This window comes from Seriola dumerili, unplaced genomic scaffold (genome assembly GCF_002260705.1).
Source record: "Seriola dumerili isolate Sdu_G_001 unplaced genomic scaffold, Sdu_1.0 BDQW01000121.1, whole genome shotgun sequence".
Lineage (NCBI taxonomy): Eukaryota > Metazoa > Chordata > Actinopteri > Carangiformes > Carangidae > Seriola > Seriola dumerili.
The window spans coordinates 1,346,879-1,368,664 of NW_019174376.1; the positions used below are offsets into that span (position 1 = coordinate 1,346,879).

General features: G+C 39.4%; 2 protein-coding genes across 2 annotated transcripts in view; both read right to left on the reverse strand.

The window, feature by feature from the left end:
* Window positions 1-5,912, reverse strand: part of atp2b2 (ATPase plasma membrane Ca2+ transporting 2) — a 130,055-nt gene extending 124,143 nt beyond the window's left edge. The window contains exon 1 of the mRNA XM_022748378.1: window positions 5,834-5,912. The gene's annotated coding sequence lies outside the window, so the exon portion shown is untranslated. The remainder of the gene's footprint in view (window positions 1-5,833) is intronic.
* Window positions 5,913-10,806: 4,894 nt separating this feature from the next.
* The window catches only part of iars (isoleucyl-tRNA synthetase), a 54,982-nt gene continuing 44,002 nt past the window's right edge, over window positions 10,807-21,786 (reverse strand). The window contains exons 27-34 of the mRNA XM_022748276.1: window positions 21,510-21,622; window positions 19,108-19,203; window positions 16,250-16,426; window positions 15,779-15,899; window positions 15,372-15,497; window positions 15,011-15,157; window positions 13,695-13,847; window positions 10,807-11,918 (exon numbers count right to left, since the gene is read on the reverse strand). Of these exons, the coding sequence (XP_022603997.1) occupies window positions 11,836-11,918; window positions 13,695-13,847; window positions 15,011-15,157; window positions 15,372-15,497; window positions 15,779-15,899; window positions 16,250-16,426; window positions 19,108-19,203; window positions 21,510-21,622 (1,016 nt within the window). The 3' untranslated portion in view covers window positions 10,807-11,835. The remainder of the gene's footprint in view (window positions 11,919-13,694; window positions 13,848-15,010; window positions 15,158-15,371; window positions 15,498-15,778; window positions 15,900-16,249; window positions 16,427-19,107; window positions 19,204-21,509; window positions 21,623-21,786) is intronic.

The window sequence follows — 21,786 nt, forward strand, 5'->3', positions numbered from 1 at the left end:
ATTGGCTATGTTAGGTAGGTTATATCTTTCTCTTGTTTCACTTTAGTTCCATCAATTGCCTCCCTGACTTCCTCTTCTGTGATACTGGCATTGAAATATTGATTAAAGACATATGCCTCCTGCTGCATGTTGACCTCTGTGGTTTTCTTTAGCTGAACTATCCTAGCAAGAAAAAGGCCATCTCACACACTTACTTCAACAAAATAAAACCTTTTTCCCCAACATTTCAGAACACTAACAGTAAATACTGAGGATCCATCTTCCAACAACAGCTCCCACCAGGACCTGGTATCATTCTTTTTTTTTCTGGGCTTTATTTCTTTATCATACTACCAAATAGCAAAGGAATTTTTGTTTGGAGACACTCCATTTTGAGCAATTCAATTCACTTCTGCCACTAAACATTTAGCAATTAGCAATCTCTTTCGCTAACACGACGTTCACTCTCCTCATGCAACTTTAAAAAACTCACACTTTCCTAATGCCACACAGGCATGCACGGTGAATTCTGTTTCAGGGTGAGTGTAACACAAACACCAAGTCAGCAGGAAAGGAACTTAGGTGACCACTCAGGAGGTACCTGCTGTGCCTCATACATGGCAGGAATTTTAAGCCTTGGAGGTAGGAGTATGAAAGAAAAGAAATCCTAAAAACAATACATGTATAAAATATATACAGATATATACAATATTTAGAGTATTAGAGAATGCATTTCAAAGTATTATATAAACCAAATTCAAGTAAGTTATCTACAAGTTTGTCACTTACATTGTTGTAATGCGCAATTCCCCAAAAATGCTGCAAGTTCCTTTAGTCTCACTGAAGGCTTTGTTGAGGAAAAGGTTTGACCTGAATGCTCCCAAAACAAACAGCCCACTGTAAGCCCTCTAATGTGCAGTTTACCCAGGAGTCTAGATTATTTAACTGAAAGTGCTGAAATTGCTGAAAGTCCACTTTTGCCAAGACTCAGAAATCAGGCAAGTCGACACAGCATGGCTTACAACAGCATAATATAACATTCCTTACATAATATGGTAAACAGCAGCACAAAGCTAGATTGGGAAATAAACACTAGTAAAAATGTGGCTGCTTATTTAAAGGTACAATCTGGGAGCTACAACTGGCACAATTAAACACACTGCACCAAAGTATTTGGAGGGTATAACTGACAAGCAAGGCTATCACTCTTTCTACATGGCTGTAAGCATAACAGCAGTTGAACAGCCTACTGAAGCAAACACATAACAGTTGTTTGGTATAGCTGTGTTGTTAATTAAAAAAAAAATGTGTCCTTCACAGAGAATAACATCTACTGAACACTTGTACTTGTCACTGTATTTGAGAAAATCCTGGCAATAATACTACAAATTTAATAGAAGAATCAGAAGTTACTGTCAAATATTTCAAACGGAGGGAAGAACAGGCAGTCAACTCCCTCAGTGTGAACAATTTAAATCGCCTTTACACAAAATATTGTAAAGAAGAAACTGACCATGACCATTGGCCATTATGTGAACATTTTCCAACCAGCCAGCCAGTCAGTTCAACAACCAACAATTGTAGATATGTTTGTGCAGGCGTTTATGCAGGCGTTTGTGCCGCATCATCACATGCACGGAGGGAGGGAGTCCGCACTCCCCACACGCCACTTTCAGCAAATGCAAACAAATGAAGAGCTTGTTGGGAGAAAAAAAAATCAACCGATTATCAGCTGCAACGTTCAGCATTTTTCAGTTGAATGGTGTGTAAACAACTGTTGAATTAGCGAGAAAGTTGCTACAGGAAGCAGGCAGCTGTATGTACAGCAGGTAGTTAGCCGCTGTGATGAATAAAACAGCAACATTAACTGGGTTGAGACAGAGCAGCACTAAACACTACAAGTAACTGAAACTCCTGCTGAAAAGAAATTTTACTCAATTAGGAGTAAAATTACTTGTGTAAAAATGTACTCGGATAAAAGTACAAAGTCGGGGGCGTCGTGTAGCGTAGTGGTTTAAGCAGGCGCCCCATGTGTAGAGGCTACAGTCCTCGCTGCAGTCGGCCCCGGTTCGAATCCCGCATCGGACGGCCTTTCACTGCATGTCATTCCCCCTCTCTCTGCCTCCCCGTTTCCTGTCACTCTCCACTGTGCTGTCCATTAAAGGCATAAAAGCCCAAAAAAATATACTTAAAAAAGTACAAAGTCGGTCAGCTAAAATTAACTCGTTACATTACATTACATTACATAAGGGGGAAGGGGGAAAACATGTTATAGCCTGGAGAGCGACCAATTAATTCCAGTCAGGCACTTTGCATACAACTGATAATTACTAATATACACTCAGTTGGCAATTTATAAGGAACATCCAGCTAAAACTGATACAGTCTAATAAAACAGTCCTGCAATAACCCACCTTCATGAAGGTCGTAATGTTCAGTTTTTATTAAGATTGTTGTAGAGTTGTTAGTGAGTGGTCCTGTCGAGCTGGATTGCATTATACGGAGAGGTGTTTCTGTTATTTAGCTTACCTTCATTGACATAAATGGGATGGACAAAATAATAGAAACACCTGGACGCCACGGCCAGTGTACTTGTGTGACTGTAGTTTTGTGTTGAGAGATTATTTTGATTTTAAACAGGATACAACCAGCAGGGCAACAGTCCCATACAAAGCAATTTGTCATATTTGCAAATATAAAGCACGGCAAGATTTTAACACTGCAATAACAAGGTTTCGCAAATTCACCATACTGCTGAGCATGCTACGCTTTCACTGAGAGCAGCAGTCCCCCTCATCCCCTCAACTACCACTGGACAAGCCCCACCTTGCAGTCTAAAATTGCCCCAGACAATGGACTCCACCAATCACCAACGGATTCAGCTGAAGTATTCTTCCAATCACCCAATCCTAATATGCAGTTTAAAATCAAAAACTAAAAAGGTTTAGAAACGGATATGAAATAGCTCTGATTTCAAGTTTTTAATTGGCACATATGGACAACATGCATTCAATCAAGCTACTGAGTGTGATGGAGAGAGGCGAAAGGAGAGAGGAGAGAACAGAGAGAAGCATACATGATCAGAGACTGATTTTTCATCCATCTGTCCAGAGATTCTGTGATGACCATACTGCCTACAATAGTGTTTCTGATTGTTGCAGTGAGAATTGGTCATGGTTAAATTAATTCTAATACTGTGCCATAATATGCAAATGACAGGCAGAAGGAAGACTGAATCTGCAGCAGTAATTAACATGGTCCTAAATGACTCATTAGAATTCATTTCATTAGCTAATCAAGTATTTTATGTGCGGATGTGTAAACATAATGAAATAGTTCGTTTTTTTTTTTTACCTAAATGCTGAATCTGCTGCTGTTCTGTTCATGCTGTTTTGGCCAAATTTCTACCGCTGGATCAATCACACAAGATGTCAGCTTTTACTACCCTCCAAAAAATGTAATTATGTATGCATTATTCATCGACAGTGTCAGGCGAGCCGTACCAAAGGAGCTACTGTTTGTGAGAAAGATTAATGGTAATGGCAGTCTGCCTTTTAAACTCAGGGTCTTTATATATAAAATCAAAAACACACCTCAGATATCCATTACAGCTGGCCATTGCATTATAAATGTATACACGTGTGTAACTGCAGAAAGTAGATAGGTCAAAGTTGAACTATTGGTAACGCTATGTGGTCTACCAGTTGTTTACAGCACACTATAAACAACTTTGACTTCAAAATAAGTGGTTTAAATATTGTTTGAAATGTGGTTAAAGATTTGATTTATGGGGTCATCCCACATCCTGCACTGTAAAGCTGCATCTACCAGAGCTGCTGTGTCTCCAAATGTCAGGAAAACATTTCCATCACTGGAAAAAAAGGATAAAAACAACAAAAACACAGTACAAGGCAGGTTGGGCGAGAAAAAGTCAATTTTCCTTTTAAAACTGAAAAAGTCAACTGCAACAACAGCAAAACACCAGCAGCCTCAGTGCAACATCCGAAATCTCAACACAAATTCAAGAACTACAGGGCGAAGAAACAATTTACCACACAATAACCTTTAAATGATACTTTGCGATTAGCATATTTCTTCTTTGTATGCAGGCTCCTTTCAGGTGTCATTGATGTGGAATGCGTCATCTTGATTTGATTTGTACGGGTTCACCTTGGACAGTATGACTGCAACTGCAACAATTAAACTTCCATACATCAAAAAACCTAAATAATGAACCACAGCTGGTGGCTACAGTTACATGTACAGTGTAATAGTCATGGCAGAGGCTTTACTATAGCGAGTAGTGTGAAGCTAGCCATCTTAGCAAAGACTACATCAATCGGCATAAGAACATGGTTTTCAAAAACTAAATATATAGCTAATCACACAGGATTTAAAGTGAACTAAAGTCCATCTTACAGTGGGATCACACCAACCGCGACATCTGTCAACATGTTGATGTTCTGACGTCTGACGTTTGTTCTCAGTAGTTATTACTACATTCAGTAGTTATTACCATATTATTACATGACCTCATCAGTACTCACAGGTCGAACACAGACCCACAGACAGACATATAAACACCTGCCCAAGTACTCAAAACCACCTCTGTGGTAGTTCGAGCTACAGCAGGTGTATCCAGGACCACATTTTGTCATGATGACACACGCACACACACAGAGACTGACAAGTTGAAAACACCACCAGCCAACACACAGTCGCAGCTGGTAACAAGGTAAATGTCAGCCAAAAAGAGGTAAGCCTACACTATATCCCTGATTACATCTTCTGTCGGGCTGCTTATAAGTTTAGCCCTTTGTGCCTGTCATGTATTCTCCTTCTAAAGTCACAAAAATATGCATCTAATTTTAAGAAAAAATAAATACCTGGTGTGTTTGAAAACCCAGATGATTGTTTAACAATACTCGCTGCTGTTCTGTCCATTGCACAAAAAGAACAATTTTTAATCTATATGGCAACTATATAGCTATCCAATTAAAGGTATCTGGAAATTACATATTTCCTTGTTCACCAGCAAAATATTAAGACATTATTTTGTTATAAAATATTGGAAAGAATATGTATGTATCTTGGTGATAACACAATTTTAGATTTTGATTCATATTGTACAAACTAAGCAAGGACATACAGTGTGTCATTTCCAGCAGCCATAGTTGTTTGGGGATGAGGAAAAAACAGGTGCAACAATGTAACAGGTTAAAACACTTTTCATCATGCAGCAGCTTGTATATTTATGTATACAGTATGCAGACTGTGTATATTCTCATCCAAACGATTAAGGATCCTAGAAATACCTTTCAAAACAGCAGTACGTGGTGTTAAACAATCGGGAATCTTAAATTCGTTAAGAACACATACTGTGGCTACTTTGAGTTGCACTGATCTCAGTGTAAAGTAAGAACATAAAATAGCTCGGCCAATCATATCATCAACCAGTCATTATGTCTCCAAACTGTGTAATATGAAGAAAGAATATGCAGCATACATCCACAAAAACAGAGGTGGAAAATAAACTAATTTGTCGCATACATCCCCTCAGTTGCACTGCATACCTGCGGCACAATGCACGTCTCTGTGGCAACGATAGCAGACTGAATGGGTAGCAACAGTGTGTCTTTCCTGCCAATGCATCTCACTACGGATGCCAGGGCATCTCCCATTATCACCGACTCCTCATTTGACAGCGGTCTCCTAACAACCGTGACAAGAACAAACTAAAACGAACTAAAAAGTGAACGCAAAAACTGTAACGTAAAAAGGACTACCTCCCACCTCTACCCCCCCACTCACTGGATATGTGAGTGATGTTTTCCGAATCGGATGCATGTCCTACCTGTTTCTGCTGATCCAGGAGAGAGAGGAAGAAGAGGAGGGGGAGCAGGCGCATCAGGATGAAGATAGGTGCTGCATTTAGTAGATGGGTAGATAAGGGAAATCGGGCTTTAGCGGGGGTCTGGTGCTCCGGCGTTCAGTCACGACGCATTCCCAAATGCGTTAATCCACTTTGCGCTGTGCAGTTACTTTGTGCGCACAGCTTCTCGATTACATACAAGTGAATCAGGAGCTCAGTTGTTGCGCAATATTATCTGAATCTAATCTGAGGGTTTACTGGAGCAAGTGTTTTTTTTTTTTGTTTGTTTGTTTGTTCAGAGAAACTAATTAAAAGCGTGTTAACCACGAGAACGGTTATTATAGAGGCAAACACAAGCTTAAGTGAACTGCAACGTCCTGTGCATCCTCATAACATGACTTTGATAAACATTTACTGACTTTATGTGCAAGGTTTCCCAATCAGCGTTATTAGCATTGGGGAGTGAATTGAGATTCGGTGGCTTTAGGGCTGCAACTAATAATTTTTTTTTCACAATTAATCCATTAGTTTTGTCTGTAAAATGTTGGCAAATAGCAAAACTTCCTCGTGTTAATTTCACACAGACCAAGTGGCATATTCTTATGTCCTGTTTCATCTTACTACTTATCCACTCCGTCCTGTACTTTATCCCTACTTTTAAGATGTCACAAAGGGCTACTTAGCATAGAAGCTAACCTACGTTAAACATTACTTCTTAGTGGATAACAGGGGTCAAGTCCCACGTTTTGCCAGAAAACACAGCCTTATCAGTTCACACGCTTTTAATGATAGCCATAATACTTGCAGACGTTTTCCAATTGTTTTCGCATGTAATCCTAATTTCCCCAGTTTTTGTCGCGAATTAATCATTTCAAAAATCGTTAGCTCGCTAGCTAGCTACCGTTAGCGCTAGCTAGCTATGAACATCTGATCACAAGTGCGCAGCTCTAACTGCAGGTGTGAACGCACCAATTACACACTGAGGATGTATTCGAGCTCCACGTGGCCAGATTATTAGTAGTGTGAACGCAAATGCATCATGGGCCACATTAAAGGACCGCCTACTCTGCTGACGTCGTCTGCCACGGTCGGATTACTCCCGCCACAGTTTCACAATGAGATCCTATGGAATTAAAAAATATCCTGTCGCTGCCCAGTAAATATGTTTAACTCCTTTCAGAAGTGTTTTTTTTATTTATTTTTTATTTTATTTTATTTTTTTTATTTCTTCAAGATGGCTGCCAAATGAAATGGTTTTTCCCACAATCCCATCTGGCAACTGTCATAAAACACCAAGGACAACAAGACAAAAATGAACACATTTCAAATTTAAATAAGATTAATCAATATAGTATAGTATGGTAGAGGAGTAAATTGGAAAAAGGAGGTATTAATGACCTCATTAAAGAATAGTGTACGTCTATGAACTTCACTTTGACAACTACACATTACAGCTTTAGGTTTTCAAGCCAGCCTTGCTGATCGCCTGTTCAAAGCTGTATAAACTGAGGGTGATTTTTTTTTTGCTGTCTCTACATCCTTGTTTTGAATTACATATTATTTTTGTACACTTAATATGCTGCAATTCACCATACTTGCAGAGCACTGGGTCATACACCCCGCACAGCCAAAAATAACAAACATGCCTACTTTTATTCATCCTCTTACCCATTGTGCTTTCTTGTTTGAGGTTGTATTTGCTGCTGTCATTCTACAGTGGGCAACATGCAGGGCGCTGAAAATTGATTTACTGGCAGAGATTTAGATTTTTCCATTACGCAGCACACATCGCCAGGGTGGGCTGGCTGGAAAAGGCTCTTATTGGTCTTTATATCTTTGAAAACACACCTGTCTTTATTCTGGCGAAAACCTCTGCTTGTTGCTGACTATCACCGCAGCACACTGTAATGAGTTTTGTTGTCTGTCATTATAGTTGGATGACAGGGGTCATGTTCACTTCATTAGAGCTGCATACTGTATTTCTGTCATGTCTATCAGCAGATGGGTCGCTGACCTGCTCTCTTACCCGGGCCAGGGTGAGCAGCAGCACAAATGGAGCAGCAGGAGCAGATGGGAGCGAGACGGATGAAAGGAGGATGAGACAGAGCAGTGTGCTTAATATTTAACCAGTGAAGCAGCATGCTGCTCCACCCAGGAGGGAGAAGGATCAAATCATCACACTGAAGTGACACTGATTATATAGATGCTGGAATTCTCAGGTGGAAAGTAACTATGAGTGTCAGGTAACTAGACTACTTACATTTTGAGGTTGTACTTTTTCTTAAGTACCACTTTTACTTCGCAATGTTTAAATGGGGAATACTGTATTTGGGTAAAAACATCCCCTAAAATTTAAAAAAAATTGTAAAAAAAAAAACAAACAAACAAAAAAACAACAACTTACATTTAAGACTTAGAGAATTTATGCAAAATGTGAATCTTTCTTCCTGTTCTTACATCTTTTTTTTCTTCATTCCTCCTGCTATCCATCATTCCTTGTTCTTCAGAGGACAAAGTAATAAGCTTTGGTTATTCTGGGTAAAATATCCCTGTGATGATACAATACATTCGGATGAAATGGTACCTCTCTGACGTATTCAAGGTTAATTAATGTGCTTTGCAGTGTTTGAGGGAAGAAGCAGCTCAGCATACTGTGCTGGTGCTGATGGTGTAGCAGTCTGCAGTGAACAAATGTTTTAACATTACTAATATAACATTATTAGTATACTTATGTGTTTAGTTTGGATGTAAATTAGCGGTCAATTTATAATAGGGTGCAGTAAAGATCACAAGGAAAAGAGAGGTTCTGCAGCAGCGCCCCCAACCAAGGGTTATCACAACTGCCAACACGCAGTTCTTGCTCCTGGGCCCTCCATTAATCAACACACACAGATCTAACGCACAGGACTTCTCACTATATTGGCTCCAGACCAGTGGGAACCATGTTTCACACACCGGGATTAACACCATGCCTGTGGAGGTCAGTACCCTATAAACGTCCCTTGGAAAGCCAAGTCAAGTTTTATTAAAAGGTATTAAGTGTATATTGTCATAATTAGCATCTCTTTAGTTAAGGCCAAAAACATGTTTTGTGAGGTCACAGTGACCTTTGACCTTGAGTCCAAGTGGACATTTGTGCCAGATGTAACAAAATTCCCTCCAGGCTTTCCTGATATATTGCATTCACAAGAATGGGAGGGACGTGATGTCACAGTTACTTGGACCATTGACCTATGACCACCAAAGTCTAATCAGTTCATCCTTCGGTCCAAGTGAACATTTGTGCTAAATTTGAAGAAATTCCCTCAAGGCATTACTGAGATATTGCGTTCACAGGAATGGGACAGACAGAAGGATGGACAACCCGGAAACACAATGTCTCTATATGCGGCTTCGCTAGCACAGAGGCATAAAAACTAGGACTGAGGCATCTTTATAATAACTCACAGACTGACCCAGTCGAAGATGAATACATCTTTCCATTGACAGCTAGTTACTGGGTCATCTGTCGTCAGGACAAATGAGATACTAGCTTCTCATCACTCAGACAAGAAACTAGAAAGAGCTCCATGCCAGTTTATGACACCGTTAGTTTTCATTGTTGAGATTAAGAATCCTCAGGTCACTTTCTCAAAATGTATTTAGTCAGGGAGAAAGGTACCGTCATGTGGTAGTATTGCTAGGCAGCTCCCCATTCAGCTACATACAAGTTGTGACAGTGATGGATTTGCAGATTGGCTGCTTTGTTGAGGCTAATTTAAGGTTTTAATACAAGTTTTAAAATGACATATTTGTGATTTAACAGGGGGTTATGAGCAGGAATAGCTCTGGACCTGGTGCTATGACTTCCTAGAGTCGGCGATGGCCACATAGCAACCACACTCGGTCAAGAAATGGTCCTGCACATAATCCCCTTGTAAAACCATAAACTCGAATTTTTACATTAAATTATTGTACGAATTATAGAAACAAGCCACAACGACTTGATGAGTGAGCTTCAGAGATGCTGGCAGGGAGATTTTGTGACCTTTGGACAGAGCCAGGCTACCTTAGATTACCCTAGCTTCCAGTCTGTATGCCAAGCTAAGCTAAGCTAACCGGTTGCTGGCTACAGCTTCATATTTTAAGGACAGAACTGCGAATGGTATCAATCGTCTCATCTAGTGAGATCCACCCTTAAGATGTGGTATCATTTCAGATGCCAGTTCAATTTCTTGCCAGTTTTCCCCTCTAATGAAGAACCATCTGTTTTCTCCATCATTTCCAGATGCTACTTTTCTGCTTTGGCCCACCAAAGGCATAAGGGGATTTTTAATATTCAAATAAAGGTGCAGTCTTTACTAGCTATATAGAATTATCCACTGAATTTGGACTGCCAGCATCACCTATTCCACTACTTTCAGGTCCAGTATTGAGCTGTTCCCCGCTTTTCAACCTACTCCTCTGTGCCCCGCCTAAGCTGGCTCCGTCCTGGTCAGATCTCCTAAAGCTGAACCCTAAACAGAAGTTTCCGTCTCCGAGATCTACAATCAGCTTTCGTCAGAGAGAGTTCCACGAGTAAAACAAGGACTGCATGGGAGCATGAACTAGCCATCAACTTTACTGATGAGGAGTGACAATGTGATAGATGTCATGCTTCTTCATGCAACTTAAGTCCTGTTTTACTCACACTCAATTTTATACAATTTCTGTTGACAATGTTGAGGTTATGTCCCAAATATTTAAGACTAAAATTAAGAACTTTCACTTAATTATGGTATTTTGTGTCCTTGAGGACCAGAACCCATTCAATTCCAAACAGGTAGACATTTTAGCATCTTTATTAGCAAGACATCGTCGCCTTCTTCATTTATAAGGAGATAGGAAGCTCTAGAAAACTCTCTGTGAAACCTTTTATAACTTATCTTCTAACACCATATACTGAGAATTGCGGGAACACAAGTAAAAAAAACATGTTGATTCTTCATCACCTTTGATTTATTCCATTTGTCACTTAATATAGTAATTTTTATTACAGAATCCTTTTGTCCCTAAGGTACAGCAGCCCGAAAATCCATTTCACCTTTTAAATGCCTTTTCAATTGTCAAAGGATTCCCAATGCAATGAACAGAATAGGTTTATCTGTTAAATTCAAAATGGTGTATAAGCACAATAGGCCAAATTGGTTTCCCAATTATGAGCCACAGCAATAATTACTCTGGACTAAGCTCACCTCGAATCAGCCTTGAAGGGAATTAGCTTGCATAATTTCTATAATTAGCATAATAAAGAAAAACATCCATTTGTAATATTGAAAGCGAGACAGTTTCCTGGAATCTTCATTCACAAGTTATTGACTGAAAAAAAAAAAAAAAAAAAATCTTTGAATCTGAGGTAAAAGAACCTTTGGCTTATCTCTCAGGGTGGTTTAATGTCTGGTTTTCTCTCCATCAGACAATCTCCACGACCAACCACTTCACATTTCCACATCCGTCCAGCCGGCCTGTTCAGCTCTTGTATATGAACAATCCTTAGGTTCTTGAAGTGCATCCATTTTTAGAGAAGAATGTAAATCTTTTCTCTGTCCAGAATAAATATAGCCCAACAACAGATCGTGCTTTCTTAGAAAACTGTCACTTAAGAGTTGATGACAAATGAAAGGCAGTATGAAGGAAAGAAATTGTGTCAGGGAGAACAGTAATCGTCACATGTTGGATTGCATTTAAACACAAATATCTCTAGTCATCTTCAGCCATGCTAATATTGTGTCTGAAGTCGTCTTAAGAAATTTCAAGACGTGTGACAGGGACTCTATGGATTAAAGGAACTTGACAGACAAGCCTGTTTTGCATCAGGATTTCCGAAAAACCTTCTTAACATGTGACACACATTGCTGTCATAAATCCACTGTACATGGGATTATAGTAGGTAAAAAAAACTTTCCAGGAACCTGTGATACATCTGAGACAAATGTTGATGGTAAGATCAGGGGATGACTCTGAATTTATGCCTGGGCCGTTGTTGGAAGAACTCTGACAAACAGAGTTTTGGTGTCGAGAGATTTTACTGATGCATCAGCTGGCAGCTCTGAAAAACAGAGATAAACAAAGAGTTACAAAGCACGCTTGATTGATATTAAACAATCGCAGAAGATCACAGTTAAAAAAAAATCTAACACCTTAACTTGAGGGGAAGTTAGTTTACTTTATTCAAGAGAATCCAAGAAACCACTTAGTGTCACAGAGGAAAATGCAGTGGAATTTTCATCAATAGCGCACAATCGTATTGCATCCAAAGTGTGTCATCATATCGCAGGCACTGACTGACAAGTGCACTTAAGGATAGGAGGAGATCTAACCCATGTCTAGCATTTTATTCATTTCAAAGGTAACCCATGTTGCAAGTCACAGAAAAATGAACAGAAAGAAAGAAAGAAAAATGATATGTATTGCATTTGACAGCATAGCACAGCTAAAAAGAAACTTGAATGTTTCATCATGTGCATCCTAGTTTTCTTTTTAAGCTGAGAATGATTATTAAAATGTTCATGACTCCCTCTGTGCACTGACAGATGTGCACCTCTGTTTCTTATTTTACCTTGAGCAGTGGTAAAATATAAGCATTTCCATTTTATTTCTACTCCACTACAATTCAGGGAGAAATCTTGTGCTTTTTACTGCACTGCATTTATTTAACAGCTTTAGTTACTAGTTACCTCAATTTCACACACAAAACACATAATGATCTTATAAAATATGATGCATTGTTATAGTTTAAACTACCCACCAACTACAACATTAAAATTCTGTTGACACATTAATTCAGTCGTAACAATCTATTGTATAACAGTAATCGTCAACATTTTGCCAAATGTTAATCAAGTACTTGGCTACTTTTACGTCAGTGAAGTATCTGAATACTTCCTCTACCACTGTTATTATGTACGAATGAGAATTAAAACGTTGTAAACCTGAGTAAGCCTCTCATGGCTTCAACCCATTGAAGCAAAGAAGCAACCAAAACAATCACTCAATTGTTGAAATGAAAATATCAGAGTCTGGGTCAAAAAAAAAAAAAAATCCTTCAATACACTGGCTAAGATATGACATTTTAAAATACATTTCCTTGAATTCCTAACCTCCTCTGGAAACTAGAGATAGTTTTGTTATCAGTGACATGAATGATGCTGAAGGTAAAAACTATCAATCTGATTTTCCGCTCACTGTATATCAGCTCAGAATTACTGGCCTTAAATCAGTTTAAAGCCCCAGTCAGAGGGGATTTATTCCTCTAGGGGAGGTGGGGTGATTTTAATATTACCTGCGCTGGTCTGCGATTTAATCCAGTCCAGGGCATGTATGTCCAGAGCGCCCCTTCCCCAGTAATGGTTACAGTCAAAATCATCCACTGTTTTAAAGTGAACTCTCTGGTCTGGCAATTTTAATCTTATCTGGAGTGATGAAGAGAATCTTTGAGAGTCCCCCCCCCCCAGAGGTAAGAGCTTCTTTATTTCTCCTGCTTCTTGCATGTGAAAACACGAGAAGTCGAGGAGGTCGTTTTTTGCCATTCTGATAAACGGAAACATGGTAACACCAACATATAGGTCTGTTTGCCTGTGTGCTTATTAATAGCTTGTTAAAATGTCAGATACAGGTAAATACTCCTCTCTTTAAGACCCTGTTTTTAGCCTGTATTTGTTTACATTTTTGTCAAACTCTTATTTCTTTCAGAACGATGGGTTAAATGACCAGGGATCACAGGCAATATATTATAATATTTTGTTAATTCCATCTGAAAGGGGCTTAAAAGTCTTCTGCATGGATGTTAAAGTTAGTAAGCTATCCACCCATCATCTCATCTTACCTTGGGTGAGGTCCTGGTCCAGGTAGAGTTTGAGCCATCTGCTGCGAAGGCCGAAGACCTTGGCAGCCTCAGACAGGAGGCCTGAGTAGTCGAGCCCATTCTGGCCCACTGGGTTCACCAGCAGGAGGGTGCCCACCTCTCCTGTCTGGCATTCTGCAGGAGAGAGGTCGAGTGTTGAAGAAAGTGAAGTGAACCAGACGGACTTTACTTACTCTATAAATGAAGAAATTATTGGCTTGTTAGGTTTGCTCACAAGTCCTGGGAAAGCATGTGATCAAGCCTAAGCCTAGCCATTGGGAAAAGGGAGGAGACAGAGAGAGATCAAAAAGAGAGGACGAGAGAGAGAGAGAGCCTGGCTGATCAATTGGTGAATAGAGGGGTACAGGGGCAAGGTGAATAGGGTTAGGTGTGAATGACTTAACGTATAAGTGGATAGACCTCAGAGAGTTCAAAGGCATGAAGACGGATGCAGAATTTACTCAGTTTCTGCTTGACAGGTGGGTAACATTTACCAGTAGGTCAGTTAATGCCCACAGACATTCAGCTTACTTTGTGGTTTGCCTAGATATGTTGAGTGATGTGAGCTATGGTAGCATAAGAGTTGTGAGTATTGCAGCTGGTGTGCTAGCTATGGTAAACCATCTCGTCTTCTCTTAGCTTTGCCAGTTTGCCGTCTCATTGTTTGCTCTGCATCATGATATTTATCTGTACAATGTGCAAAAGGTTTTATAGCTATGAATACCTAAAAAACACAACTTTGCCAGCACAGTGGATTTATTTGGTTGGATATATAATTTGAAATGTCATGCCAGGTAACGCTCCCTTGCTTGTTAGTTTATCTACAAACCTAAGGTCCTCTCTTCTGACACTATTTTGTCACTGTTTTGTAAAAACAATCTAAACAACTATCCGTGCGTGTCCATGATTTGGGAGGTGGAGCCTCTGACTGAGCACTGGAGGAAAGGGAGAGGTGTAGTTGTTTTGCTGTTGAATTCTATATAAAAAGTCTTTCCTAAGCACGACTTATTCTACCTTCAACTAACAACAGTGACTTCATTAGCAATCTCTGGAAGGACAGTTGCTCTGTGGCAGGCAGACGTCACTGCAAAGGCTCGGAGATGCTGTTCCATGTTTACCCAGCTTTCATAGTTAGCTCTGGTACTTATCTTCATCTACTTTGGAAATTTACAGAGTTAGAGTGCAGGACACATTCACTGCTGGTTTTGGTCTCGTTGATTATAATAGATAAAATAATGCCTGAGAAGGACTGACTTATTAGTGGTGCATCTTTACAGGTGTGTGCCTGTGTTTCTTACCAGCTGGCTGTGCATTGCAGAGTAGCAGGTTAACGTAAGGACACAGGATGGCGTCGGCGGTGGCGACGGGACCGGGGGAGGAAGGGCCTGACGTCACTGACAAAGTTTTACCACTCAAAGTCTGAAGGTCTGTTTTGCTGGTCAACTCTGCAATGAACATACAAATACAGACACAGATGTGTTCACAAAAGAGTTTCATCGTTTTATCTGGGTTACTATGGAGGTCCCTGAACTGACAAAATCATCAGACAAGGATATGAGATGGCAGATGTTTCTACTCTAACAGTGATCTGTTGGTCTCAGACAACAGATGAGAAGGAGTTGGATTTATGTCTCTCTGAGAGTTCAGATCAGTTCTCACCAGTCCCACCGCTGAAGAATCTGAGTTGGGTGTTATTTGTTCCAAAGATGCTTTTGCACACTCTCTTCAGCTTGTCCACGTCTAGTCTGTTATCTCCTTTGGGGTTCTCCAACAGCACCACCCCCTCTAAACAACAAACCAGTCAGAGAGAATTAATAATATAGTGAGACAGCTCAGAGTGAATAACATGTCAACAAAGGTGACTGAATCCTATACATGCAAGGCCTCTCAGACATTTGGAGTTGCTCCCAAAATTGTAGAAAAAAATAGAGTTGTACATATTGTATTTTCTCAACAGTAGGTAGATGTTCAATAACAATGACGAAGTTTTAACAGTTATAAATATTCCTGTTAGAGCTTTTGTGGCTGGAAAAACAGGCTGCCTATCCGGCCCCCCTAGGTGCTACCTTGTTCTTTGTTGTTGACTTTCACCCTGAGGTTCACATAGGTGCAAGCTGGTCCATTTAGAGGGGCCTGAGGGGCTGAAGATCCCTTTACAATGGTTAACTCCAAGTCTGAACCCTTCAGCTGCAACAAAGACACAAAAGAGCATGAAAGAAGGAATAAGAGACACACACCAACATTTCATAATCTTTACTCAAGTGTTTTTTAAATCACAAAAACAAATTGTGACTTTTGCAAAACATGCAATCACCCGAAAGTCCAAAGAACATACTTGGTATAGTCTTGGTACTGCTTGGTATATTTCATGAATCTTAAGCAAGTGCAGTTGCCCTTGCCTTAGCACTTTTGAGTATACTTGGCACAGAATTTCACACCGAATTGTCATTCACACTTGGAATACGTGAAATACTAAACTTAAACTGAACTTGTATCATTAAAGAGGAAACAATAATGCTGCTCGTCTTCAAGTATACCTGAGTCTTTTCCTCTATGATGACACTGGCAGTGTTGGGGACAGGGAAGGGCAGAAGTGGAGCCTTGGTGGTAGCCAGGATAAAGTCAGTGTGAGCCTGGATCACAGAGTCCAAGTACTCCCCTGCTGGCTGGCAGCGGTAGTACACAGTTATCTCATCTGATGGCACCAAGTGGCCCTAAGGCAAGAGATTGAAAGATGAGTTGAATGTTTTATGTAAGCAAATATCAAGTGCAGCCTTTTTCAGAGACTAAGTGAACGTGTCTGTTGTTGCAATAAAATCAAGTTTTTACGGTATCAAAGGAAGGGTAAAAAAAATACAGGGATGACAAGCCAAAAGTGAGTAAATATGCTGAAAGTACTGCTTAAATAACTTAAACAATAACACACAATAATCTGCCATTTGATTGAGAAAACCTGTTATCTGATTAAAAGTAATGATTACCAAGGACACAAAGACTCACAATTTTGCGACAAGTAACACTCTTCAAAGCTTTTATAAGAAAATGAAATCTAGAAGAAGCAATTACTGGAAAGAGGTAAGAAAGGAGGTATGGGATAAACAAAATGGAAGGGCGAACAAAAGAAGAGAAGGGTAGGGATTAAAAAGCAGAAAACAGTACAAGAACAAATAAAGGCAGAAGGGAACAAGGGGAGATTTTTTTTTATTGGATGAAAGCCCATCTATTTTGGCATTGTGTACTGCCAGCTTCCTCTAACCTTGACACATTCAAACACATTGATCTCATCCTAATCTGCAGTGTGCAGGCGTGCACACGTGTGCACAGTCACACACATATTTTGGCTGTGTATCTCACTCACACACACACACACACACACACACACACCTCTCACAATTGCAGTATGTGGCTCAAGGGCAGAGGAATAACGTTAACTAGATACAGAGGAGGAGTCAATCAATGGAGGAAGGTTTATAGGCTTTTCTTGCCAAGTCAAGGTACTGACCCTACCCTGAAGGGACCAGTACAGTGTGTATGTGTGTGTGTGCGCGCGCGCGCGTGCGTGTGTGTGTGTGTGTGTGTGTGTGTGTGTGTGTGTGTGTGTGTGTGTGTGTGCGCGTGTGTTTGTGTGTGTGTGTATATACACCTCAGATAAAGCTACAGAGAACTCCAGATTGCGAGCAGCCCAATAAAAAAAAAAAAAAAAAAGGAAATGCTGACCCCTGTTTCTCAACCGTGCATATGCTCACAAACAAAACATCAACACCCACATAAACACTGGTAAAGACACACATGCGCACCCACAAACTACTACCAAACATGTCAAAGAATTGTTAAAAATTAATTCCCATCCCTGGGGTGGAAAATTCCTAACAGATCTCAGTTTGAAATAACTGGAGGAATTTAGCTTGGCCGGGAGCCAGTGCACACCACTGCTATAGGGGGATGGAAAAACTGTTTGTTGCTTGTGAAAACAAGGGGCTGTTGGCTAATCCGTCTTTACTCCCCTGACCACTTCAAAGCTCCAACATTAGAATCTGAAAGAGGCCAGACTGTAATTAAGCTTCCATTAAGCCTTCCTTATGATGGAGAAACTTCTAACTGTGACGCTGCAGTGGAAAGATTTCAAAACTGCCCTCACAAAATTAGCATGGGACATAAAGAGGAAGGGGGGGTGATCAAAGGGAGGGAAATATAACGAAAAAATACTGAAAATCTTCTTCACTGAAGGGCATCTACTGATTAGTTTCATTATTGATTACACTGTCAGCTGTTTTGTTTTTAAATTAATCAATTATTATCTTTATAAAGAAGTACAAAATATCAGAAGAGTGAAAAATGCTTTTCACAGTATCCCAGAGCACAAGATGGCACGGACCAGTGGTGCAGTGTTGAGCCCCATATCTGACAAAATGTAATAAGACGTTAACAATCGAGTCAAAAATATGAGTGAATACATCAATGAATAATACTCTCAGTTAAATTATTAAAATGGGAGTGTAAAAAGAAAGATTTACACTTTTCCTTTAACACCATTCAGTTGATAAAATCAACGTATCTTTCACTACCTCATTTTATTTTTCTTTTCTTAACTCTCATCTATCAACTCACTGATTTTCCTGTTTTTTGGTTTTGGCATATTTTTAATAATTTATCTACTCCATGTTTTCCCCAAGCAGCATTTCTAATTTTTCTCTCCACATTTCCAATTTTCCAAATTCATATATGATAATGAATAGTTCTGACTGTAAGATTATTTGGCATTTTTGTTTCCTAAATGACTTAAACGATTAATTTTAATTTATTGTGGATTAATTTTCAGTTGCTCGACTAATTGACTAATCTTTATAAAAATATATTAAGGCATTGAGTGTGGTGAGTATACAGGCAGGATGTGGGTGTTAAAGGTTTAAGAAGACTTGCAACAAAAACAGTGTTGTTTACAGATGCCAAACAAGGAAAAACCTTGTCAAAAACTTTTTGTGCTTTCTGCTGGAGAGACAATATTTTGTTGTGTATTTCTTATTCTAGATACATAGTGTCACGGATGTCTATCAGGAGTGGATGCGCAGGTTGCCATCAATCCTTAAAATACCACACAGAGACCAGCTAACACTGGTTTCTTTTTTTTCCCCATCCCCCTGCTTTACTGTTATACATTACTCACCATGCAAGCAACAGCCATAGAAAATATCTTATCTCCAAGTACAACTCAAGCATACGTCCTCAGTGGCATGTTTTGCACACCCTGGCACAGCCCTGATTACATATGTTGACAAACTGTTTCAGCTATGTCAGATTCTATTCATTACACACTGGATTGGAAAATTCAGTGGTGGTGTGTTAGGTGTCACTCATGTTTTCAGAGCTAGTAGTGCTCCTGAAATAATTGCCCCACCTTCTTGCGTAGTTTCTGAATGCGGTTAATGACCTCGCGGGAGACACCCTCATCCACCATGGACTGGTCTGGGGTGACATCCAACAGCACCAGCACCTGAAAGACAATAAGAGGAGAGTGTAAGATTAAAGATCAGACAATATGCCACTGAACTGTTGTAATGTTTCCGAAGACTGACATGGTCTTCCTCATATACATCCCTCTGTTTATTTACATTTGCAAGTCTTCACATTTGATAATGTAATCTACATATGCTGTCAAGAAAATTCTATATCAAATGTATAGTTTCCTGGCAATTAATTACTAACAATACTTAAATTTCAAAATAGATATACTAATCTATTCATAATTGATTAATATTTGAGCACAAATATACATTTTTCCTATAATAATTCCTATAATATAGAATACCAAGGCACATTGTAAAAATAGATTTAAAAAAAAAATTCAACTTATTTTTTATTTTGATTATTTTTTAAGATGTTCTTTTTTCAGCTTTTTGCCTTTACTGGAGAGTAGACAGTCTAATGTGAGAAAGGAAAGAAGAGAAAGAGGCGTAAAACATGCAACAAAGGTTCCCCAGCCGGGAATTGAACTGAGGACGTTCTGGTTATGAGTTACAAGCTTTCACCATTAAGCCACCGGATACCCCAAGACTTTTGTTTTTAAATAAGTTTCAAAATCCTGTTTCTTTTAAAAATGTTCGTTATTGTATCAAGCACAATGAGATGGAGTTTTAAAAATCAACAAATTTTAATTTACTCCAATATGCAGCTGACACAATAGTATCAGAGTTAGGCAGTATTTTAAATGACATGAAGATATTAAGGTAGTGTTCACCCTCCGATATCATGAGTTTACTGTGGCTGCTGAACCACCCACTCCTTCGGCTCAGTGGTACAAACTATTCATGTGAGAAAGCAGATTAAAAATCTAGAGATGACAAGAGCAACCTTAAAGAAATATATCTTATATGTCTTATACTGTTGTCTTAAGAGTTATAATGTGAAAACTGAAAAAGAAAAAAAAAAAAAACCACAAAACAAAAAAACCAACCAAGCAGCAATAATGACAATATTGTCGCCTGTGAGTCATTAAAGTGAAACGAGTGTCATATTGTGCAGGGCTGAGCTGCTGCCAGCCCTACCATGGGAAGTAGGAGGGAAAGAGATGACAGGGTGACAGAGAAAAGTACACAAAGGCAACAGAGAAACAGAATAAGAGGAGAGAAAGAACAGAGAGCCAGACAGATGGGAGCTGGAGAGTCAGTGCGAGCGAGCGAGCGAGAGTAACAGAGAATTAAAAAGCCAGCTCAGTAAACTGGTATTAAGGTGCAGCCGTGTGGCGTGTATACGGTTGGAGGAGCACTGATTAGAGAGGGCCTGTGGGAAACGTATAGATGCTGGATTCCACTTAGCCGTGAAATGATTTCATACATCACACTCACAGTAAAGACACATAAATGCATTTACAGTATATGGCAGCTGAGTGCAGGAGCAGCAGCAGAGCAGCATTTATTTTTTTTAGAATCAGTTATATTACACTCTGTAGCTCAATCTACACAACAACAGTAAGTAATGAAGCAGCAAAGAGAGAGAGAGAGAGGGAGAGAGAGAGGTGTGGGTGTGTGTATGTTTCTGTATGGTGTGTGTTGAAGACTAAAATTGCAAGTAAAATTGCAATAATTAATAATGAAGCGACTGCGGTTAAACATATCGTTCAGCCTTTTGGGAAATTCACCTTTTCTGCTCAGAGTTGAATGAGAAGAATGATACCTCCTTCATATCTCTACTCTACATATGAAGCTACAGCTAGGAGATGATTAGCGTAGCTTAGCATAAAGACTGAACTACTTCTTGGCTGGCTGCAGTAACTTACTCAAGTCTGGCAACCTCAAAATTATGACAAGAAGTTGCTGCTCTGGTACATAACCCCCTGCACAAACACAAAGTGCCTTTTTTACACTTTGGTTTTTGTTCAGACTAAACATGAGTTGATTTGTGAGGTTCAGAAGTGATGGTTGGCAGATTTTGTTATCACTGGACATAGCTAGGCTAGCTGTTCCCTCTGCTTCCAGTCTTTATACTAAGCTAACTGGCTGCTGGCTATAGCTTCATATTTCCTATACTGATATGAGAATGCTATCAATTCTCTGATCTAACTCTTAGCAAGAAAACAAATGAGCATCTTTCTAATATGTTCAACTATTGCTTTAATAAAAGAGGTGTTTTTTGTCTCTTAAAAAGTTGGCACTTAGATATAAAATTCATATTAAAAACAACAATTTATTCTTGATTCTTAGTTTCCCAAATGAGGCTTCTTTGTTCACTGTGGTGTTGAATGTGTTTAATTCATGTATCTAATGGAAACACAACAGTGCTTAAATTTCGAGTGGAGCGTACCTGTGCGTCAGAATGCGCTTCATACTGTGCAGCTGAGTCTGAGCTCTGGTTGAAGGTGTACATCAACCTCAGGTCTTCCTCATGAAGCTCGTGGCCGTCCACCATGATGGATCCTTCAAATTATCCACAGCAATAAGACAACATTAATAACTGCAGTTATTGCCTGAACATAAAAAAAAACATATTGTGGCAGTATAAAATAACATTCATCCATTTATAGAAAAACTGAGTGTTTTTAATATAACAAATATGCAGTTAATAAACAATTCAACCCTAC